Genomic DNA, 22,404 nt, shown 5'->3' on the forward strand with positions numbered 1-22,404 from the left:
ACGGTCCTCACTTGTAAAAAGGCTATTTTAGGCTCAGGGGTTAAGGTTAGTGAGGACATTTTGACGGTCCTCACTTGTAAAAAGGCTATTTTAGGATTAGGGGGTTAAGGTTATGGCTTACCGGTTAGGGAAAATAGGATTTTGAATAATAATCAATTGTTGATCCCCAAAAAGTCCTCAAGTATAGTAAGACATAGGTGAGTGCGCGTGTTGGCAGTTATTTTTAAAACCTGTTTACATTCCCTTATGTGTATCTGGTGTTCAGTGTGTCTGTCCCGTCCGTCTGTGTCTCTCTCTGCTTTGTTTCTATCCATGAGAACAGGGTGTAGTCTAACACTGCCCCTCAGCCTGTCCACCTTATGGTTAGTTGACCTTTAACTTGATGATATACAGTATAGGGGCATAATTCACTGAAGCTTCCTTTATAAACATGTAAATGTTACATACACAACCAATACCTCACCCTCATCTGTTCACTTCAAAACCAGGATGATGCCTCAGCATGAACCTCTAAAGCAGGGGTGTCAAACTCTACAAGACTCCAAACGGTGAAGCTCAGATGTATGGTAAAAAGCATATTTCCCCCTTAAAAACTGTTAAAAAGACTATTTAAAGCAGGGTTGTCAAACTCATTCCACGGAGGGCCGAGTGTCTGCAGGTTTTAGTTTTTTACTTTCAATTAAGACCTAGTCAACCAGGTGAGGGGAGTTCCTTACTAATCAGTGACCTTAATTCAACAATCAAGTACAAGGGAGGAGCGGAAACCCGCAGACACTCAGTGGAATGAGTTTGACATGTGCTTTAAAGTGTCTTTTTAACCGCTTATGGTGTAAATATGTTTTTTACCCTACAGCTGAGCTCAACGTTTGTAGTCTTGTGGAAATTAGGTTATTCAGGCCTACAGCTTAAGATGTGACCCAATATACACTACCGTTCAAATGTTTGGGGTCACTTAGAAATGTACTTGTTTTCAATGAAAACATACATGAAATGAGTTGAAAAAATGAATAGGAAATATAGTCAAGACGTTGACAAGGTTATAAATATTGATTTTTAATTGAAATAATAGTGTCCTTCAAACTTTGCTTTCATCAAAGAATCCTCCATTTGTAGCAATTACAGCCTTGCAGTCCTTTGGCATTCTAATTGTCAATTTGTTGAGGTCACCTGAAGAGATTTCACCACATGCTTCCTGAAGCACCTCCCACAAGTTGGACTGGCTTGATGGGCACTTCTAATGTACCATATTGTCAAGCTGCTCCCACAACAGCTCAATAGGGTTGAGATCCGGTGACTGTGCTGGCCACTCCATTATAGACAGAATACCAGCTGACTGCTTCTTCCCTAAATAGTTATTGCATAGTTTGGAGCTCTGATTTGGGTCATTGTCCTGTTGTAGGAGGAAATTGGCTCCAATTAAGCGCCGTCCGCAGGGTATGGCATGGAGTGATAGCCTTCCTTCTTCAAGGTCCCTTTCAAGGTCCCTTCTTCAAGGCACTCCTCCAGCGTCTTTTTATTTTTTCTGCTTCTCACAAATGTTTTTCTTTGTGATCCGAACACCTCAAACTTAGATTTGTCTGTACATATCACTTTTTTCCAATCTTCCTTTGTCCAGTGTCTGTGTTCTTTTGCCCATCTTTTCTTTTTATTGGCCAGTCTGAGATATGGCTTTTTCTTTACAACTCTGCCTAGAAGGCCAGCATCCTGGAGTAGCCTCTTCACTGTTGACATTGAGACTGGTGATTTGCGGGTACTATTTAATGTAGCTGCCAGTTGAGGATTTGTGAGGAGTCTGTTTCTCAAACTAGACACTAATGTACTTGTCCTCTTGCTCAGGTGTGCACCGGGGCCTCCCACTCCTCTTTCTATTCTGGTTAGAGACAGTTTGCTCTGTTCTGTGAAGGGAGTAGTACACAGCATTGTACGAGATCTTCAGTTTCTTGGCAATTTCTCGCATGGAAAAGCCTTCATTTCTCAGAACAAGAATAGCCTGACGAGTTTCAGAAGAAAGTTCTTTGTTTCTGGCCATTTTGAGCCTGTAATCGAACCCACAAATGCTGATGCTCCAGATAGTCAACTAGTCTAAAGAAGGACAGTTGTATTGCTTCTTTAATCAGAACAACAGTTTGCAACTGTGCTAACATAATTGCAAAAGGGTTTTCTAATGATCAATTTGCCTTTTAAAATGATACATTTGGATTAGCTAATACAACGTGCCACTGGAACACAGGAGTGATGGTTGCTGATAATGGGCCTCTGTACGCCTATGTAGATATTCCATTTAAAAAATCTGCCGTTTCCAGCTACAATAGTCATTTACAATATTAACAATGTCTACACTGTATTTATGATCAATTTTATGTTATTTAAAAAAAAATGTTTAAAGCATTTCTTTCAAAAAGAAGGACATTTCTAAGTGACCCCAAACTTTTGAAAAGGTTGTGTACTTTATTAACATTTATTTGTCATTCAGACTTATTTTTTATATTCTGAAAAACATATGTTTCGATTTGAGGAACATTTTATTGGAGCACTTCCTACATCGATGATTTGAAATCTCAAGCACTGTCTGAATGGAATTGTGTGTGTGTGTGTGTGTGTGTGTGTGTGTGTGTGTGTGTGTGTGTGTGTGTGTGTGTGTGTGTGTGTCAGGTTGGTGCCAGGAAGATATATGGGCCAGCAGGTCATGGTGACACAGCAGAACTGTAGATATACATAGTTTGCCAAAACTCTGCTTAAGAATTAGCATCTTAATGTCCTGCCACTCCATTTGGTTTCCAGGGGAAGGTTTTCAAATCTGTACTCAGCCCCCCTCCAACCAAAGCCCTCCCCTTTTGAAAAGTACACTTATGTTTACCATCCAGGCTGCGCTGAATGACAACATGGAGGTATCTGATGCGACAATTTTGCAGGTAAGCAGTGATTACTAGAGAACTTTTGGGTTAAAATCCAGGTCCCCAATTCAAGCACCAGCTCTGCAAATTCAGGATAATAAGTCATGCTAATCCAAGGCACCGGAACATCGCCATCGGTCACGAGATTCTGTTAACGTATCAGTGATCATGATGGAGAAGACGATTTCAACAACCAGCCTTGGTGTGAATAGTCCCTTCCTTTATTCCTTTCTTGAGATTTATCTAATAGAAAAAACGTATGTGACCGTCCGGCTCAAATCGGTCTTATGTAGCAAAATATTTAATTGTGTTTTTTACATTGGATAAAAGTAGAGACTCAGAGCTACAAAATGGTATATCATACACTTCAGTTGAGGAACAGTGGGAAAGTAATTTTGCTTTGAAAGTAAACTCACTTTTGAGAAAATGTCCTTTGAATGTTTTGGTACTACTATTGGAGAGCTCTTCTTTGTCTACACCCATTCAGCATCTGGCACGCTCTGACCTTAGATATCTATGTTTTCTTTATATTTTGGTTAGGTCAGGGTGTGACGAGGGTGGGTATGCTAGTTTTTGTAGTTCTAGGGGTTTTGTAGGTCTAGGTATTTGTATGTCTATGGTGGCCTGATATGGTTCCCAATCAGAGGCAGCTGTTTATCGTTGTCTCTGATTGGGAATCATATTTAGGTAGCCATTTTCCCTTTTGTGTTCGTGGGTTCTTGTTCTATGTTTAGTTGCCTGTCTGCACTATTCATATTAGCTTCACGGTTCCTTTTGTTAGTTTGTTCAGTGTTAATTTTTTTAATAAATATAGAATGTATGTGTACAACGCTGCGCCTTGGTCTCATTCGTATGACACACGTGACAGCATCGTTTACAACCTCTTAAGCTTTAGCCCCACCCATCTCTTTAAGGGGTGATCCAAATGTACTAACAGCAGTCAAGCACCCAAGCTAAGTTGCTAGCTACTTCCATACATCTAAGTGTGCGAGAACAGCAACAACAGCGTTACTTGCCCTAGCAGAGCATTGTTATCCAGAGCGTTGGTGACTGCAACTGTGCTTTCAGATTGCCCGTTCGTAAATTCAGAGCGCTTCGCGTTCAGAGCGCACAGCAGACGCTCTGGCTGATGAGTTTACTGACACCGGCCATATTCAACGGGTGTTGAGCATTCGTAAATTCAGCAGTTATTCTGCGCTGTCTCGCACACTCAGACGAGAGTGCTCTGAAATTGGTGTAGATGGCCAGACTGAATTTACGAACGCACTCGAAATGGTTACTTGCATAGTAGAGTCTTTTGTTAAGACATGTAGTTAGCTAGCTAGTTAGGTAAACAATGAACCCTAATGAACCATAATCACATAATGATGTTACTACCCTGCATGAATCTACAAGTGAACCTGGTTGGTAATCTAATGTTAGCTAACATTAGGTAGCTAACCAACCAGGTTGAACGTTAGCTAGCTAACATTAGGTAGCTAACCAACCAGGTTGAACGTTAGCTAGCTAACATTAGACTATAGCTAGCCAAGCAAATGGCTCTTTATGTCAATTAGAAATGTGTAATATCTGAAAATGTAGCTAGCTAGACTATCTTACCCGTATACATCATTCATGGTTAGACGCGTCTCCTGTCAGATGCCATGGTTGCCCTTAGTTTGAAGATGTAATCTGGAGACAGGTGTTTTCTCCATCTCCTTAGCTATCATACTCAAATTCCACTGATTTCAAAACTCAGTCCTCCAGAAAGTGGAGAAGAACACTTATGCAGTTGTAATACATGCTAAATTTTTTTAAAGCCACGTTAGACATGATTACCTAGACATACTGACCAGCTCAAATAGAGGGAAGCGTGCTATATGGCAGACCAATACAAACTCATCTCTCGGCATGTCCAGCCCACTCATTATCTCAGCCAATCATGGCTAGCGGGAAGGTTGATGTCTTCTTTGGCTAAACCAACTAGGCTCGTAATATATACATTTTATTCGTATTTACAGATGGCATACAATTTTGTTATTATGGCACATAAAAGTTCATATGTTCGAGAAGGCATTTCTGCCAAAAAATGCATTTTGATAAAAAAAATGAACACTTTACGTTCAAACGACTCTCCTGTGAAGTAGTGACCCGCGACGTACGCATAGTTTCCTGAAATGGGTCACATATTGCCCTCACCTATTGGATAACTTTGAAATGAGGATAGAACATTAGCCAGTATCTCGTTTTCTTCTCGCTCAAAGACAAAAGGTCCCACCTGCTCTGTGTGTGTGTGTGTGTGTGTGTGTGTGTGTGTGTGTGTGTGTGTGTGTGTGTGTGTGTGTGTGTGTGTGTGTGTGTGTGTGTGTGTGTGGTTATGTTGGTGTGTATGTCTCAGTCTATCCCATATTGTAAGACACACCCAGGCCTTGTGGGTTGGGTTTTGTTCTCACGTCTCTCTTATCAGTGTGGTGACAAACTATGCTGTGTTCCATCATTTGCTAATTAGTCAGATGAGTGAATGATGGATATGGTTAATGTCATAGAGATCCTATTGAGATTCTAATCCTATTTCTATGGTTACTAATGTAATAGCGCTGCATGAACACCCCAGTCAGAGGAGACCTTTCCCGTCAACACACATTTACTGGAGCACTTAATATTACCTATTATCATCCTACTTAATAGAACCAGTGTTCAGTAAACACAGTTTTTATAACACTCACTCTGTCTGTCTTGCTCATCTGTTTGGCTTTAATGGATCAGTCCTGCAGACGTGTATACACAGTAAGATGGCCTTGAGTAGCATTTAATTTGGTTTGTGCCGGTGATAGAAAGCTAAGAGCAAAGAATTGCCAGCGTACCTCAGAGACTAGTAAGAAACAACCGCTTCCTCTGTTCTGTGTGTTCAGTCTGTGTTCAGTGTTTTTGTGTGTGTTCGTGCGTGTGCGTTTGTGTGCATGTTAATGTGTTTGTAAAAAGCTGTAGCCTTTCTAATGTCATGCTCTGAATGGATGTAGCCTAACTCAATTTGCACGGAAATCACATTCAATCCCACTGATTTGGACACTTAAGTGGAGAGAGCAACATGGTTGGTGAAAGGACATGCTTTTAAAATGACAGAATGTCCTGTACAGCAGAGGGATATTACATGGGGCCTATGGGGATGGATATAGGGCACGGATATAGGGCACTTACTAGCTAATCACATCTGTATTCAGAGCTACAGGTTTAAGCACAGTAGTTACAACGGAGCAATGGATCTATTGATGGGAAATATTTAAAGTAAGGATCTAATGATGGGAAACATTTAAGGCAAGGATCTAATGATGGGAAACATTTAAGGCAAGGATCAGACTGCAGCTGGCTGGTGTGTCTAGATGAAGAAGAAACTGTAAAGGCCAACATGGCATTCTGATGAGCCTGTGAATGGAATGACAATAAAAGGCTGTTTTTAATTATTGTGAACATCCTTTTCATGCATGTAGAGGATCTACAGGATCTACTCAGGATCCCTTAACTACTACTGCACTGTTGGAGCTAGAAACACAAGCATTTCACTACACCCACGATAACATCTGCTAAATATGTGTATGTGACCAATACAATTTGTTTTGACACACACACTTTGCCTCAGTGGTTTATCAGCTACATAAAACCGAGTTCATGGCCAAGATAACAAGCAGTACCTGAGACAGAAAGGTCATTTCTTTAAAGCAGGGCTGTTCAAATCCAGTCCTGGAGGGCGGAAACACTTCTGGTTTTTGTTTCTACTTGGTAGTTAATTGCACTCACCTGGTGTCCCAGGTCTGAATTCGTCCCTTATTAGAAAGAGAAGATGAAAACCAGAAGTGTTTGGAACCTCCAGGACCAACATCGAACACCCCTACAGGGACCATTAGGAGACGTCCTAAAATCGTATTTTGTTCCCAGAAGCTGGGAACTAGACACAAGCCTCTAGGGGGCCATGACAGAACGATTTAACCCATCAGAGTTTAAGCCTTGTCTAAACCGGGTGGGGGGGTTCTACTAAGCTACATGGAATTGTTTTAAGAAGGTCCTATCAAGGATAATTTATCTATTTGATTTTGAATTTAGCCTTAGCCCATACTAATGCAGTGAATAACAGATTCACTACATGGAACAAAAGATAGTCCCCCAAAAATGTCAAAAGGAAGTTTGCTCTGAAGTGTCTGTCCTATATCTGAGAGATGTATAACAAATACCAGGAATACATATTTTTTTGTTATATATTCAACCCCATATTTTGGGCATTAAACAGTCTCCTTATATACTTCCATTCATTTTTTCAACTGGTGCCAAGGGACCTTCAGACAAGTCTTGTGAGGCCTGTGGGCATCCTAGAGCAAGACAACCGACATGTACGTGTTCATGAGAGTCTCACCTTTGCACAGAGTAGCCCAAACTGTCCGGATGCTACAGACAGAAGTTGGCAGATCTGCTGTACCAACTTCAGAAAAGTCTCCTGACACTTGTGGAGGTCAAAACCATTGTGTTCGTGAGAGTCATCTTTCCATTGAGGGGTCATAATAGTTGTAGGCCAAATCGTTCGGATGCTGCAGACGATTTGTGAGAAGAGAAGATTTTCGGGATGTCGCATGTTCAGACAAACACCGCTCGAGCTTTGTCACCTTTCACCGCAGATGCAGTAGTGCGACATAGGCGGATGTGGTGGATTGAGACGCATTCAAAAAACATATCTCTAGTTTAAACTGACAGATTTTTATGGGAACTTTTGTATTATGCTAATTGTATTTCCGTAGGGGGGCACGGACATTGGCCTTAGGTTAAACTTCTATGGACACAGGAATATTCTTGCAACGTTCCCATGAAACATGCCTAGAACATTATCTTATTTTCGGAGAACATGGTAGCCATGTTCTGTGTACGTTGAAGGTGTGACGTTGATGGAATATTCTCCTATCCCTCAGAAAACTGGACACTGGAACGTTCCAATGAAAAGTGTCTAGAACATTAATATTGAAAATGCTGAGAACATGGTAACCACATTCTGGATAAGATCTGTTTGACATTAAGGAAATGGTCTCTTGGTAACAGTCCTTGCACATTACTGGAACATTCCTATGAAAATGTTAGGTGAGACTCTTAAAGGGAAATTTCTTCTAAATGTTTCAACGACATATTCATCCTCTCCAGCACCACCACAACATCAACATATGTGAAAATGGTGTGTTTCTATTTTTTGTAGTAAAAAAGATAGAGGAAGATATGTGTTTCCAATGGCATCATCGGTGTGCATCATGTCATTTTAACCAATTATGAGTAGGCACTGCCTACTAATGGATGGGTTGGCTTACAACGTCACAAAAACGATGTACGTGCTTCCATGTGGCAGAAGTCAGCCCGTTGTAATTCTGGATGGCCAGATTGCTAGCAAGAATGACAAGAAACTGCTATGTGGGGAATTGTAAGTGGCTCATTTCATCTTGTTATTGATACCATGTCTTGACTGATTTCATGTCAAGGCTAATATTTTTTTAATTTAACTAGGCAAGTCAGTTAAGAACAAATTCTTATTTACAATGATGGCCTAGGAACAGTGTATTTGTCACGTTCTGACCTTAGTTCCTTTGTTATGTCTTTATTTTAGTTTGGTCAGGGCGTGAGTTGGGGTGGGCATTCTATGTTGTTTTTCTATGTTTTGTTCTGTTAGATTTCTATGTGTTGGGCCTAGTATAGTTCTCAATCAGAGGCAGGTGTCAGTCGTTGTCTCTGATTGGGAGCCATATTTAGGTAGCCTGTTTGTCATTGTGTGTGGTGGGTGATTATTTTCTGTGCTGGTTTTTATTTCACCGTACAGGAGTGTTCGTTTGGCGGTTTATTGTTTTTGTTAAGTGTTCATTTATTCGTATTAAAACAATATGGACACTTACCACACTGCGCTTTGGTCCTCCTCTTCTTCCACCCACGACGAGCGTTACAGGGTTAACTGCCTTGTTCAGGTGCAGAACGACAGATTTTTGTCTTGTCAGCTCGGGGTTTTGATCTAGCAACGTTTCAGTTACTGGCCCAACGCTCTAACCACTAGGCTACCTGCCACCCCATAATATGGTAACCACTAGGCTACCTGCCACCCCATAATATGGTAACCACTAGGCTACCTGCCACCCCATAATATGGTAACCACTAGGCTACCTGCCACCCCATAATATGGTAACCACTAGGCTACCTGCCACCCCATAATATGCCCACCCCCCCCAAAAAAATATAGCTTACAAGTTGTCAACAATCTAAGCCAACATCATCTGTTTTGCCCCATGGTTGCGCACACACACAATTTTTGTTGCTAAAACAACCAACCCGTCTCATCAACATCAACTCATTTGTTGATGGTGCCATATCTATTTTACTGCTAAACATAGAAATGTTCCATTTTCACATACATGTGTGTTGATGTTGGGGTGGTGCTGGAGATGATGAATATGAGTTGAAACATGTTAACACTTCCCTTTTAAGGGAACATTTTTATTAGCTGGGCATTTATCAAATGAGTTGGAAATGAGTCAGTGTCAGCCTCTTCAGGGTAATTAACTTACCGTTTAGCAATATACCCACGGATTCATCCCTATCATGCCTTTTGCTCTTTTCAAACCAGGATTTATCATTAGTCACCAGGCAGCTTTGGTACTCCCATAAAGTGATTTATTTTGACTGGTGAGGGTCTGTATGATGCACGATGACCAAAGCTGACATCTGAGCAGTGAGTCTGGCTCTCGTTTCCTAGCTACGCTGTATGGAGGAAGAAATCCAGGCAAACACTATTTGAGAGAGAGAGTGAGAGAGAGATAATTATTTATTTGTCCTTTTTTGCTTATCTTTATCAAGTGTGCCAATAATTTTGTACCTGACTGTAGATGACATCACAAAAAGCTAATGACAAAGGTCTCTGGACCTTTAGTTGTCAAAAATGTACAGATCAAAGGTTTGAATGAGCATGCAGGAGACCGTTTCACCTCGGACCTTTCACATCTGACACACTTTAGGCTGGGAGGCTGGATAGATGTGTCCCGTTGTGGTTAGGTTAGTGGAGAATATATGGTAATTTAGCAGACGCTTTTATATAAAACCACCTACAACTTTACAACTTCAGCATTAATTCATCACAATCCTTTCACTTACTTAGCCTAGTACACAAGCTACGATGGAGTACACTTTCTTTTGACGGGGCCTTATTATTACTATTATTATTATTATTATTGTATCCATGACTCAGATTTATTTGATCTTAGTCTATTTTGATACATTTTGCTAACATTTTAAAACGTATAGAGAAAAAGTCATGATTTGACATTCGTAAACAATTTACTGTTCAGAAGTCTACCAGTAGTATGTTTTTTAAAATCTATTTGGAAAGGTTCTTTAATGCAATATTTCCATTCATGCTTAGCCTATTAGTTTAGCTTTACAGTAATTGCCTTGGCAAGTTGTTTTAAGCTACAGATGGAGGATCTTAATTTGATCACTCTTTTGTTGCTGAGAATTATCCTGCAAAGCAGGAAATACAAACATGTATTTGAGTTTTAAAAAGGCTTCTAAAGTTTGTAATTTCCACTTAGAAACTTGATTTGCCCTAATGAAAAATGTATCAACCCCTACAAAAATGTCCATACATTTTTAATCCACATAATAATTCACATTTCCTGTTGCGGCAGGATTATATTCTTGCTATAGAAAACTGTCTCAAATTAAGATCCTACATCTGTACGTGTTTTCTTCGATGAATCTCTACCATTAATCAAATCTTTCAGTTGGCAGGGGTTAGATTTTTTTTCATTAAAATTGAACTCCGAGTATCTTAAAGCTTCAATATGTAACTTTTTGGCCGACCAAACCAAATTTACATAGATATGTAAGTTATAGATTTGTCATTGAAAGTAAATCTAAGAAGCGGTAGATATGCTATTTCTATGCTTCCCGTTCCACAGTTGACTTTTTGCGTCTTTTACTTTCGGTTTTGTACACCAGCTTCAAACAGCTGAAAATACAATATTTTTGGTTATGGAAAAGTTTGGTTATGGAAATATGTCACAACAGTTTAGATGGTACGGTCATTATCTACACAATGACTGCTGACCACCTGCACACCAACAGTCTCCTTGCACTGACTCTCAGACCTTAGCACATATGCCCAAACATACGAACACACAAACACAAACATTGTTTAAGTGCCTCACTGTATTTATATTTATTTTATTATAACTATTCTTTCTTGTTATGCACCCTGTGGAGAGTAAGAGTGAACCTGCAAGTAAGCATTTTATTTTACTGTGTTGTGCCATGTGAATACAGTATGACAAATAAACTTTGACTTGACTTGTAGGCCATTCTCCTTGCTGTAGGTTGTGGCCTCATGGCTTTCCAGGTCTGCGGTAACTCTGATTGTGGCAGCTGGAATTCGAGGGGTGGGAGTTAGGGAGGGTTGAAATAACAGAGTGCAGGGAGCAACAGATCGACCTTGGTGTGAGAGAGAGAAAAAGAGAGGAAGAGACGGCGAGAGAGAGGAATGCACTGAAATAGGAGCTGTAGGCCTATATTCACATAGAACTTGAATGCAGTATGTACATGTATTTAACATCCCAAAGAAACTGAGAAATACACTATATACACACAAGTATCCAAATACACCATTTCAAATTAGTGGATTTGGCTATTTCAGCCACGCCCGTTGCTGACAGGTGTATAAAATCGAGCACACAGCCATGCAATCTCCATAGATAAACATTGGCAGTAGAATGGCCTTACTTGAGAGCTCAGTGACTTTCGATGTTGCACCGTCATAGGATGCCACATTTCAACAGGTCTAGTTCGTCAAATTTCTGCCCTCTAGAGCTGCCCAGGTCAAATGTAAGTGTATTGTGAAGTGGAAACGTCTAGGAGCAACAACGGCTCAGCCGCGAAGTGGTTGGCCGCACAAGCTCACAGAACGGGACTGCCGAGTGCTGACTAATCTGGAGTGATGAGTCACGCTTCACCATCTGGCAGTCACGATGGACAAATCTGGGTTTGGCGGATGCCAGGAGAACGCTACCTGCCCGAATACATATCTGACAACTGTAAAGTTTGGTAGAGGAGGAATAATGGTCTGGGGCTGTTTTAATGGTTCGGACTAGGCTCCTTAGTGCCAGTGAAGGGAAATCTTAACACTACAGCATACGATGGCGTTCTAGATGATCCTGTGATTCCAACTTTGTGGCAAAAGTTTGGGAAAGGCCCTTTCCTGTTTCAGTATGACAATGCCCCCGTGCACAAAGTGAGGTCCATGCAAAAATGGTTTGTCGAGATCGGTGTGGAAGAACTTGACTGGCCTGCATGGAGCCCTGAACTCAACCCCATCGAACACCTTTGGGATGAATTGGAACGCCAACTGCGAGCCAGGCATAATCGCCCAACATCAGTGCCCAACCTTACTAATGCTCTTGTGGCTGAATGGAAGAAATCCCCTGCAGCAATGTTCCAACATCTAGTGGAAAGCCTTCCCAGAAGAGTGGAGGTAGCAAAGGGAGGACCAACTCCATATTAATGCCCAGGATTTTGAAATGAAACGTAAAGGAAGTCAGGATGGGCCGCTGGTAGAGGGGGTAGAGGAAGTCAGGATGGGCCGGTGGAGGAAGGGAGGATGGGCCGGTGTGGAGGGGGTAGAGGAAGGGAGGATGGGCCGGTGTGGAGGGGTTAGAGGAAAGCAGGATGGGCCGGTGGGGGGGGGGGGTGGATGGGGTAGAGGAAGGCAGGATGGGCCGGGGGGGGGGGGGGGGCGTAAAGGAAGTCAGGATGGGCCGCTGGTAGAGGGGGTAGAGGAAGTCAGGATGGGCCGGTGGAGGAAGGGAGGATGGGCCGGTGTGGAGGGGGTAGAGGAAGGGAGGATGGGCCGGTGTGGAGGGGGTAGAGGGAGGGAGGATGGGCCGGTGTGGAGGGGTTAGAGGAAAGCAGGATGGGCCGGTGGGGGGGGGGGGTGGATGGGGTAGAGGAAGGCAGGATGGGCCGGTGGGGGGGGGGGGTGGATGGTGTAGAGGAAGGCAGGATGGGCCGGTGGGGGGGGGGGGTGGAGGGGGTAGAGGAAGGCAGGATGGGCCGGTGGGGTGTGGAGAGGGTAGAGGAAGGGAGAATTGGCCGGGGGGGGGTTAGAGGAAGGGAGGATGAGCCGGTGGGGATGGGGTAGAGGAAAGCAGGATGGGCCGGTGGGGGGGGGGGGGGTTGGAGGGGGTAGAGGAAGGCAGGATGGGCCGGTGGGGGGGGGGTAGAGGAAGGCAGGATGGGCCGGTGGGGGGGGGGTGGAGGGGGTAGAGGAAGGCAGGATGGGCCGGTGGGGTGTGGAGAGGGTAGAGGAAGGGAGAATTGGCCGGGGGGGGGTTAGAGGAAGGGAGGATGAGCCGGTGGGGATGGGGTAGAGGAAAGCAGGATGGGCCGGTGGGGGGGGGGGGGGTTGGAGGGGGTAGAGGAAGGCAGGATGGGCCGGTGGGGGGGGGGTGGAGGGGGTAGAGGAAGGCAGGATGGGCTGGTGGGGGGGCGTGTGTGTGTGTGGAGGGGGTAGAGGAAGGCAGGATGGGCCGGTGGGGGGGGGGGGGGGGTTATAGGAAGGGAGGATGGGCTGGTGGGGATGGGGTAGAGGAAGGGAGGATGGGCCGGGGTGGGGGGGGCGTAAAGGAAGTCAGGATGGGCCGGGGGGGGCGTAAAGGAAGTCAGGATGGGCCGGTGTGGAGGGGGTAGAGGGAGGGAGGATGGGCCGGTGTGGAGGGGTTAGAGGAAAGCAGGATGGGCCGGTGGGGGGGGGGGGGTGGATGGGGTAGAGGAAGGCAGGATGGGCCGGGGGGGGGGGGGGGGGCGTAAAGGAAGTCAGGATGGGCCGCTGGTAGAGGGGGTAGAGGAAGTCAGGATGGGCCGGTGGAGGAAGGGAGGATGGGCCGGTGTGGAGGGGGTAGAGGAAGGGAGGATGGGCCGGTGTGGAGGGGGTAGAGGGAGGGAGGATGGGCCGGTGTGGAGGGGTTAGAGGAAAGCAGGATGGGCCGGTGGGGGGGGGGGGGTGGATGGGGTAGAGGAAGGCAGGATGGGCCGGTGGGGGGGGGGGGGTGGATGGTGTAGAGGAAGGCAGGATGGGCCGGTGGGGGGGGGGGGTGGAGGGGGTAGAGGAAGGCAGGATGGGCCGGTGGGGTGTGGAGAGGGTAGAGGAAGGGAGAATTGGCCGGGGGGGGGTGGAGGGGGTAGAGGAAGGCAGGATGGGCTGGTGGGGGGGCGTGTGTGTGTGTGGAGGGGGTAGAGGAAGGCAGGATGGGCCGGTGGGGGGGGGGGGGGGTTATAGGAAGGGAGGATGGGCTGGTGGGGATGGGGTAGAGGAAGGGAGGATGGGCCGGGGTGGGGGGGGCGTAAAGGAAGTCAGGATGGGCCGGGGGGGGCGTAAAGGAAGTCAGGATGGGCCGGTGGAGGAAGGGAGGATGGGCCGGTGTGGAGGGGTTAGAGGAAAGCAGGATGGGCCGGTGGGGGGGGCGTAAAGGAAGTCAGGATGGGCCGGTGGATGGGGTAGAGGAAGGCAGGATGGGCCGGTGGGGGGGGGGGGGGGCGTAAAGGAAGTCAGGATGGGCCGGGGGGGGGGGGCGTAAAGGAAGTCAGGATGGGCCGGTGGGGGGGGGCGTAAAGGAAGTCAGGATGGGCCGGTGGATGGGGTAGAGGAAGGCAGGATGGGCCGGTGGGGGGGGCGTAAAGGAAGTCAGGATGGGCCGGGGGGGGGGGGGGCGTAAAGGAAGTCAGGATGGGCCGCTGGTAGAGGGGGTAGAGGAAGTCAGGATGGGCCGGTGGAGGAAGGGAGGATGGGCCGGTGTGGAGGGGGTAGAGGAAGGGAGGATGGGCCGGTGTGGAGGGGTTAGAGGAAAGCAGGATGGGCCAGTGGGGGGGGGGTGGATGGGGTAGAGGAAGGCAGGATGGGCCGGTGGGGGGGGGGGTGGATGGGGTAGAGGAAGGCAGGATGGGCCGGTGGGGGGGGGGGGGGTGGATGGGGTAGAGGAAGGGAGGATGGGCCGGTGTGGGGGGGGTGGAGGGGGTAAAGGAAGTCAGGATGGGCCGCTGGTAGAGGGGGTAGAGGAAGTCAGGATGGGCCGGTGGAGGAAGGGAGGATGGGCCGGTGTGGAGGGGGTAGAGGAAGGGAGGATGGGCCGGTGTGGAGGGGTTAGAGGAAAGCAGGATGGGCCGGTGGGGGGGGGGGGTGGATGGGGTAGAGGAAGGCAGGATGGGCCGGTGGGGGGGGCGTAAAGGAAGTCAGGATGGGCCGCTGGTAGAGGGGGTAGAGGAAGGCAGGATGGGCCGGTGGGGGGGGGCGTAAAGGAAGTCAGGATGGGCCGCTGGTAGAGGGGGTAGAGGAAGTCAGGATGGGCCGGTGGGGGGGGGGGGGGGGGTGGGGGGGGCGTAAAGGAAGTCAGGATGGGCCGCTGGTAGAGGGGGTAGAGGAAGTCAGGATGGGCCGGTGGAGGAAGGGAGGATGGGCCGGTGTGGAGGGGGTAGAGGAAGGGAGGATGGGCCGGTGTGGAGGGGTTAGAGGAAAGCAGGATGGGCCGGTGGGGGGGGGGGGACGTAAAGGAAGTCAGGATGGGCCGGGGGGGGGGGGGACGTAAAGGAAGTCAGGATGGGGGGGGGGGGGCGTAAAGGAAGTCAGGATGGGCCGCTGGTAGAGGGGGTAGAGGAAGTCAGGATGGGCCGGTAGAGGAAAGCAGGATGGGCCGGTGGGGGGGGGGGGGGGGGTGGAGGGGGTAAAGGAAGTCAGGATGGGCCGCTGGTAGAGGGGGTAGAGGAAGTCAGGATGGGCCGGTGGAGGAAGGGAGGATGGGCCGGTGGGGGGGGGTGGATGGGGTAGAGGAAGGCAGGATGGGCCGGTAGAGGAAGGGAGGATGGGCCGGTGTGGAGGGGGTAGAGGAAGGGAGGATGGGCCGGTGGGGGGGACGTAAAGGAAGTCAGGATGGGCCGGGGGGGGGCGTAAAGGAAGTCAGGATGGGCCGCTGGTAGAGGGGGTAGAGGAAGTCAGGATGGGCCGGTGGAGGAAGGGAGGATGGGCCGGTGGAGGAAGGGAGGATGGGCCGGTGTGGAGGGGGTAGAGGAAGGGAGGATGGGCCGGTGTGGAGGGGTTAGAGGAAAGCAGGATGGGCCGGTGGTAGAGGGGGTAGAGGAAGTCAGGATGGGCCGCTGGTAGAGGGGGTAGAGGAAGTCAGGATGGGCCGGTAGAGGAAAGCAGGATGGGCCGGTGGGGGAGGGGGTAAAGGAAGTCAGGATGGGCCGCTGGTAGAGGGGGTAGAGGAAGTCAGGATGGGCCGGTGGAGGAAGGGAGGATGGGCCGGTGGGGGGGGGTGGATGGGGTAGAGGAAGGCAGGATGGGCCGGTAGAGGAAGGGAGGATGGGCCGGTGTGGAGGGGGTAGAGGAAGGGAGGATGGGCCGGTGGGGGGGGTGGGGGGTGGGGGGGACGTAAAGGAAGTCAGGATGGGCCGGGGGGGGGGGGGGGGCGTAAAGGAAGTCAGGATGGGCCGCTGGTAGAGGGGGTAGAGGAAGTCAGGATGGGCCGGTGGAGGAAGGGAGGATGGGCCGGTGTGGAGGGGGTAGAGGAAGGGAGGATGGGCCGGTGTGGAGGGGTTAGAGGAAAGCAGGATGGGCCGGTGGGGTGGAGGGGGTAGAGGAAGGCAGGATGGGCCGGTGGGGTGTGGAGAGGGTAGAGGAAGGGAGAATGGGCCGGGGGGGGGTTAGAGGAAGGGAGGATGGGCCGGTGGGGATGGGGTAGAGGAAGGGAGGATGGGCCGGTGTGGAGGGGGTAGAGGAAGGGAGGATGGGCCGGTGTGGAGGGGTTAGAGGAAAGCAGGATGGGCCAGTGGGGGGGGGGTGGATGGGGTAGAGGAAGGCAGGATGGGCCGGTGGGGGGGGGGGTGGATGGGGTGGATGGTGTAGAGGAAGGCAGGATGGGCCGGTGGGGGGGGGGGTGGATGGGGTAGAGGAAGGGAGGATGGGCCGGTGGGGGGGGGTGGATGGGGTAGAGGAAGGGAGGATGGGCCGGTAGAGGAAGTCAGGATGGGCCGGTGGAGGAAGGGAGGATGGGCCGGTGGAGGAAGGGAGGATGGGCCGGTGTGGAGGGGGTAGAGGAAGGGAGGATGGGCCGGTGTGGAGGGGTTAGAGGAAAGCAGGATGGGCCGGTGGTAGAGGGGGTAGAGGAAGTCAGGATGGGCCGCTGGTAGAGGGGGTAGAGGAAGTCAGGATGGGCCGGTAGAGGAAAGCAGGATGGGCCGGTGGGGGAGGGGGTAAAGGAAGTCAGGATGGGCCGCTGGTAGAGGGGGTAGAGGAAGTCAGGATGGGCCGGTGGAGGAAGGGAGGATGGGCCGGTGGGGGGGGGTGGATGGGGTAGAGGAAGGCAGGATGGGCCGGTAGAGGAAGGGAGGATGGGCCGGTGTGGAGGGGGTAGAGGAAGGGAGGATGGGCCGGTGGGGGGGGTGGGGGGTGGGGGGGACGTAAAGGAAGTCAGGATGGGCCGGGGGGGGGGGGGGGCGTAAAGGAAGTCAGGATGGGCCGCTGGTAGAGGGGGTAGAGGAAGTCAGGATGGGCCGGTGGAGGAAGGGAGGATGGGCCGGTGTGGAGGGGGTAGAGGAAGGGAGGATGGGCCGGTGTGGAGGGGTTAGAGGAAAGCAGGATGGGCCGGTGGGGTGGAGGGGGTAGAGGAAGGCAGGATGGGCCGGTGGGGTGTGGAGAGGGTAGAGGAAGGGAGAATGGGCCGGGGGGGGGTTAGAGGAAGGGAGGATGGGCCGGTGGGGATGGGGTAGAGGAAGGGAGGATGGGCCGGTGTGGAGGGGGTAGAGGAAGGGAGGATGGGCCGGTGTGGAGGGGTTAGAGGAAAGCAGGATGGGCCAGTGGGGGGGGGGTGGATGGGGTAGAGGAAGGCAGGATGGGCCGGTGGGGGGGGGGGTGGATGGGGTGGATGGTGTAGAGGAAGGCAGGATGGGCCGGTGGGGGGGGGGGTGGATGGGGTAGAGGAAGGGAGGATGGGCCGGTGGGGGGGGGTGGATGGGGTAGAGGAAGGCAGGATGGGCCGGTAGAGGAAGGGAGGATGGGCCGGTGTGGAGGGGGTAGAGGAAGGGAGGATGGGCCGGTGGGGGGGGGGGGGTGGGGGGGACGTAAAGGAAGTCAGGATGGGCCGCTGGTAGAGGGGGTAGAGGAAGTCAGGAGGGGCCGGTGGAGGAAGGGAGGATGGGCCGGTGTGGAGGGGGTAGAGGAAGGGAGGATGGGCCGGTGTGGAGGGGTTAGAGGAAAGCAGGATGGGCCGGTGGGGTGGAGGGGGTAGAGGAAGGCAGGATGGGCCGGTGGGGTGTGGAGAGGGTAGAGGAAGGGAGAATGGGCCGGGGGGGGGTTAGAGGAAGGGAGGATGGGCCGGTGGGGATGGGGTAGAGGAAGGGAGGATGGGCCGGTGTGGAGGGGGTAGAGGAAGGGAGGATGGGCCGGTGTGGAGGGGTTAGAGGAAAGCAGGATGGGCCGGTGGGGGGGTGGGGGGTGGGGGGGACGTAAAGGAAGTCAGGATGGGCCGGGGGGGGGGGGGGTGGATGGGGTAGAGGAAGGCAGGATGGGCCGGTGGGGGGGGGGGGGGGGTGGATGGGGTGGATGGTGTAGAGGAAGGCAGGATGGGCCGGTGGGGGGGGGGGGGGGGTGGATGGGGTAGAGGAAGGCAGGATGGGCCGGTGGGGGGGGGGGGGGGTGGATGGGGTGGATGGTGTAGAGGAAGGCAGGATGGGCCGGTGGGGGGGGGGGTGGAGGGGGTAGAGGAAGGCAGGATGGGCCGGTGGGGGGGGGCGTAAAGGAAGTCAGGATGGGGGGGGGGGGGGGGGGGCGTAAAGGAAGTCAGGACGGGCCGCTGGTAGAAGGGGTAGAGGAAGTCAGGATGGGCCGGTGGAGGAAGGGAGGATGGGCCGGTGTGGAGGGGGTAGAGGAAGGGAGGATGGGCCGGTGTGGAGGGGTTAGAGGAAAGCAGGATGGGCCGGTGGGGGGGGGGGTGGATGGGGTAGAGGAAGGCAGGATGGGCCGGTGGGGGGGGGGTGGATGGGGTGGATGGTGTAGAGGAAGGCAGGATGGGCCGGTGGGGGGGGGGGTGGAGGGGGTAGAGGAAGGCAGGATGGGCCGGTGGGGTGTGGAGAGGGTAGAGGAAGGGAGAATGGGCCGGGGGGGGGGGGGGTGGATAGGGTGGATGGGGTAGAGGAAGGCAAGATGGGCCGGTGGGGGGGGGGGTGGATGGGGTAGAGGAAGGCAGGATGGGCCGGTGGTGGGGGTGGGGGGTGTGTGGAGGGGGTAGAGCAAGGCAGGATGGGCCGGTGGGGTGTGGAGAGGGTAGAGGAAGGGAGAATGGGCCGGGGGGGGGGGGGGGGTTATAGGAAGGGAGGATGGGCCGGTGGGGATGGGGTAGAGGAAGGAAGGATGGGCCGTTGGGGGTGTGTGTGGAGGGAGTAGAGGAAGGGAGGATGGGTCGGTGGGGGTGTGGAGGGGGTAGAGGAAGGAAGGATGGGCCGTTGGGGGTGTGGGTGGATGGGGTAGAGGAAGGCAGGATGGGCCGGTGGGGGGGGGGGTGGATGGGGTGGATGGTGTAGAGGAAGGCAGGATGGGCCGGTGGGGGGGGGGGGGTGGAGGGGGTAGAGGAAGGCAGGATGGGCCGGTGGGGTGTGGAGAGGGTAGAGGAAGGGAGAATGGGCCGGGGGGGGGGGGGGGTGGATAGGGTGGATGGGGTAGAGGAAGGCAAGATGGGCCGGTGGGGGGGGGGGTGGATGGGGTAGAGGAAGGCAGGATGGGCCGGTGGTGGGGGTGGGGGGTGTGTGGAGGGGGTAGAGCAAGGCAGGATGGGCCGGTGGGGTGTGGAGAGGGTAGAGGAAGGGAGAATGGGCCGGGGGGGGGGGGGGGGTTATAGGAAGGGAGGATGGGCCGGTGGGGATGGGGTAGAGGAAGGAAGGATGGGCCGTTGGGGGTGTGTGTGGAGGGAGTAGAGGAAGGGAGGATGGGTCGGTGGGGGTGTGGAGGGGGTAGAGGAAGGAAGGATGGGCCGTTGGGGGTGTGGGTGGATGGGGTAGAGGAAGGCAGGATGGGCCGGTGGGGGGGGGGGTGGATGGGGTGGATGGTGTAGAGGAAGGCAGGATGGGCCGGTGGGGGGGGGGGGGGGTGGAGGGGGTAGAGGAAGGCAGGATGGGCCGGTGGGGTGTGGAGAGGGTAGAGGAAGGGAGAATGGGCCGGGGGGGGGGGGGGGTGGATAGGGTGGATGGGGTAGAGGAAGGCAAGATGGGCCGGTGGGGGGGGGGGTGGATGGGGTAGAGGAAGGCAGGATGGGCCGGTGGGGGGGGTGGGGGGTGTGTGGAGGGGGTAGAGCAAGGCAGGATGGGCCGGTGGGGTGTGGAGAGGGTAGAGGAAGGGAGAATGGGCCGGGGGGGTTATAGGAAGGGAGGATGGGCCGGTGGGGATGGGGTAGAGGAAGGAAGGATGGGCCGTTGGGGGTGTGTGTGGAGGGAGTAGAGGAAGGGAGGATGGGTCGGTGGGGGTGTGGAGGGGGTAGAGGAAGGAAGGATGGGCCGTTGGGGGTGTGTGTGGAGGGAGTAGAGGAAGGGAGGATGGGTCGGTGGGGGTGTGGAGGGGGTAGAAGTGGCTGATGAGGGATCGAAGAGAAGTGGCAATGGAAAAACAGAGTAGGAAACTGTATATTTAGGTTACACTCAGGTGCCCTGCTACCAAGATTTGATGACTCAAAATGTCACTGTTTTCTACAGTAGTAATGCTCTGCCTGAGTGAAATGCACAGCGCACAGCTAGCAGGGGTTTGGAATGTGTATGTATGAACAGCCATTGATTAACTGTTGTATGAAATGCTTTGCTTCTCCCTGTCTCAACCCAGAGGAAAGCACAAACTCAATTACACTCAGTTCCACCCCATATCAAAGTTTGTTCCAAGTCCACACCTCAGAGGCCTGCATATTTCTCCTAATGAAAGATTTGATCCACACCACAGATGGAGTCACATACTGTGTCTTGTCTTATGCAGTAGCCCATGTCATTTTGTTAGTTTGCTTCTCTGTGATCATTGAAGTCTCTCTCTCTCAGAATTAAAGATTGTGCTGAAATCAAACTACTGGGCAAATAAAGGTATTTTTTCAATATAAAAATCTCTCTCTCAGATCCCTCCGTCCAGGCTCCTCATTTGACTGGGTGTAAGTCCAGTGAACAGGAGACGTTTAGGTGTTGGTGGAGTCCCGGAAGCTTCCAGAATCTCACGGAACCCGGAGCACTGCAAATCCAGTACTGGAAGAAGTGAGCAGAGAGAGAGAGCTGTTTATTTAAGTTTTATTCTCTCTTTATCAATGACCTATGCGGACTTGAGAGTAGGGGTGTGCCGATCTCGTTATACTCATAATCGTATCCGTTTTATTACACTTGATACTCGTAATCAGATTTACTCATGATCGAAAAACCAGGAAGTGTGATTTAAATGCGATTTACTTACTTGGACGTGGTTTTTTTCTGATCACGGATAATAATAAATAGTACTTGTGTCATAATAGTATTCTGAAAATTCTCCATATCCGTTTCGATACTCGTTTTGTCCGGGTACTCGGCACACCCCTACTTGAGAGTATACCTGCATATACCTCTAAAATGTATATTTGCATAATAGACCTCTAAAATACCTCTCTCTCTCCCTTAGGAATGACTTGACGAAGGAATGGAAGGAGTGCCCTGACTACTCCTCCTCTGTGAAGAACGAATGTTTCTTTAATAAGAACAACACGGTTATCTGGATCAAATACTGTGTGCGGCTCCACTCTGAAAGCCAGAACAAAACCTACGATACCTTGTGCTTCGAATTGCAGGACATTGGTGAGGGCACAACAGAGACATGCTAATATGGACTGTTGTAGTTAACAACACTTAGTTGATAGCTCCTAGACACTTCTTTATGCCCAGATGCAGAACTGAGGAATCTGAATGGGCCTGACTGGCTTACCTACTGGGTGGGGTCCTCAATGAAATCCCTGTTCATTTTCTGGAAGCCACTGATGTCTTTTAAAAATCCAGAAATTGACTGTTTGAAATACACAATTGTCATCAAGTCTCAGTCTTGACATCATCAGTGGCAGTTGACTTTAACACTTTGTTGCGTCCATCTACATGATTGGTTGAGGGGCCATCCAAACGTGTCGTGGGACGAGGGGTTGATTACTGTTTCATTAAATCATGTTGACAGAAGTAATTGGGTTGAAATGAAAACCTATAAGCACACTGGGTTCCCAGGAGGACCAGGAGCAGTAAGGCCTAGAGGGCCAACACGTTATCAGAAATACCAGGACAACAGCATTGTCCTGTTGCATGTTGGTCAATGTCAGACCATGCTCCCACAGTTTGAATATACTATATCTAATTTGGACCTGTGGGTCCTTTACCTAACAGTGGGAACATGTGTGGAAATGACAAGTATCCATATTAGAGCAACTTCTCCATCCCGCGCCTCCAAAAGCAG

General features: G+C 50.9%; 1 protein-coding gene across 2 annotated transcripts in view; it reads left to right on the forward strand.

Annotated features, from left to right (window-relative positions):
• LOC120063271 (growth hormone receptor-like) overlaps window positions 1-22,404 on the forward strand; it is a 76,602-nt gene that overhangs the window by 38,740 nt on the left and 15,458 nt on the right. For both annotated transcript variants that reach the window (XM_039013539.1, XM_039013538.1), the window contains exons 3-4: window positions 21,065-21,197; window positions 21,592-21,764. In XM_039013539.1, the coding sequence (XP_038869467.1) occupies window positions 21,065-21,197; window positions 21,592-21,764 (306 nt within the window). The remainder of the gene's footprint in view (window positions 1-21,064; window positions 21,198-21,591; window positions 21,765-22,404) is intronic.

This window comes from Salvelinus namaycush, chromosome 18 (genome assembly GCF_016432855.1).
Source record: "Salvelinus namaycush isolate Seneca chromosome 18, SaNama_1.0, whole genome shotgun sequence".
Taxonomy (NCBI): domain Eukaryota; kingdom Metazoa; phylum Chordata; class Actinopteri; order Salmoniformes; family Salmonidae; genus Salvelinus; species Salvelinus namaycush.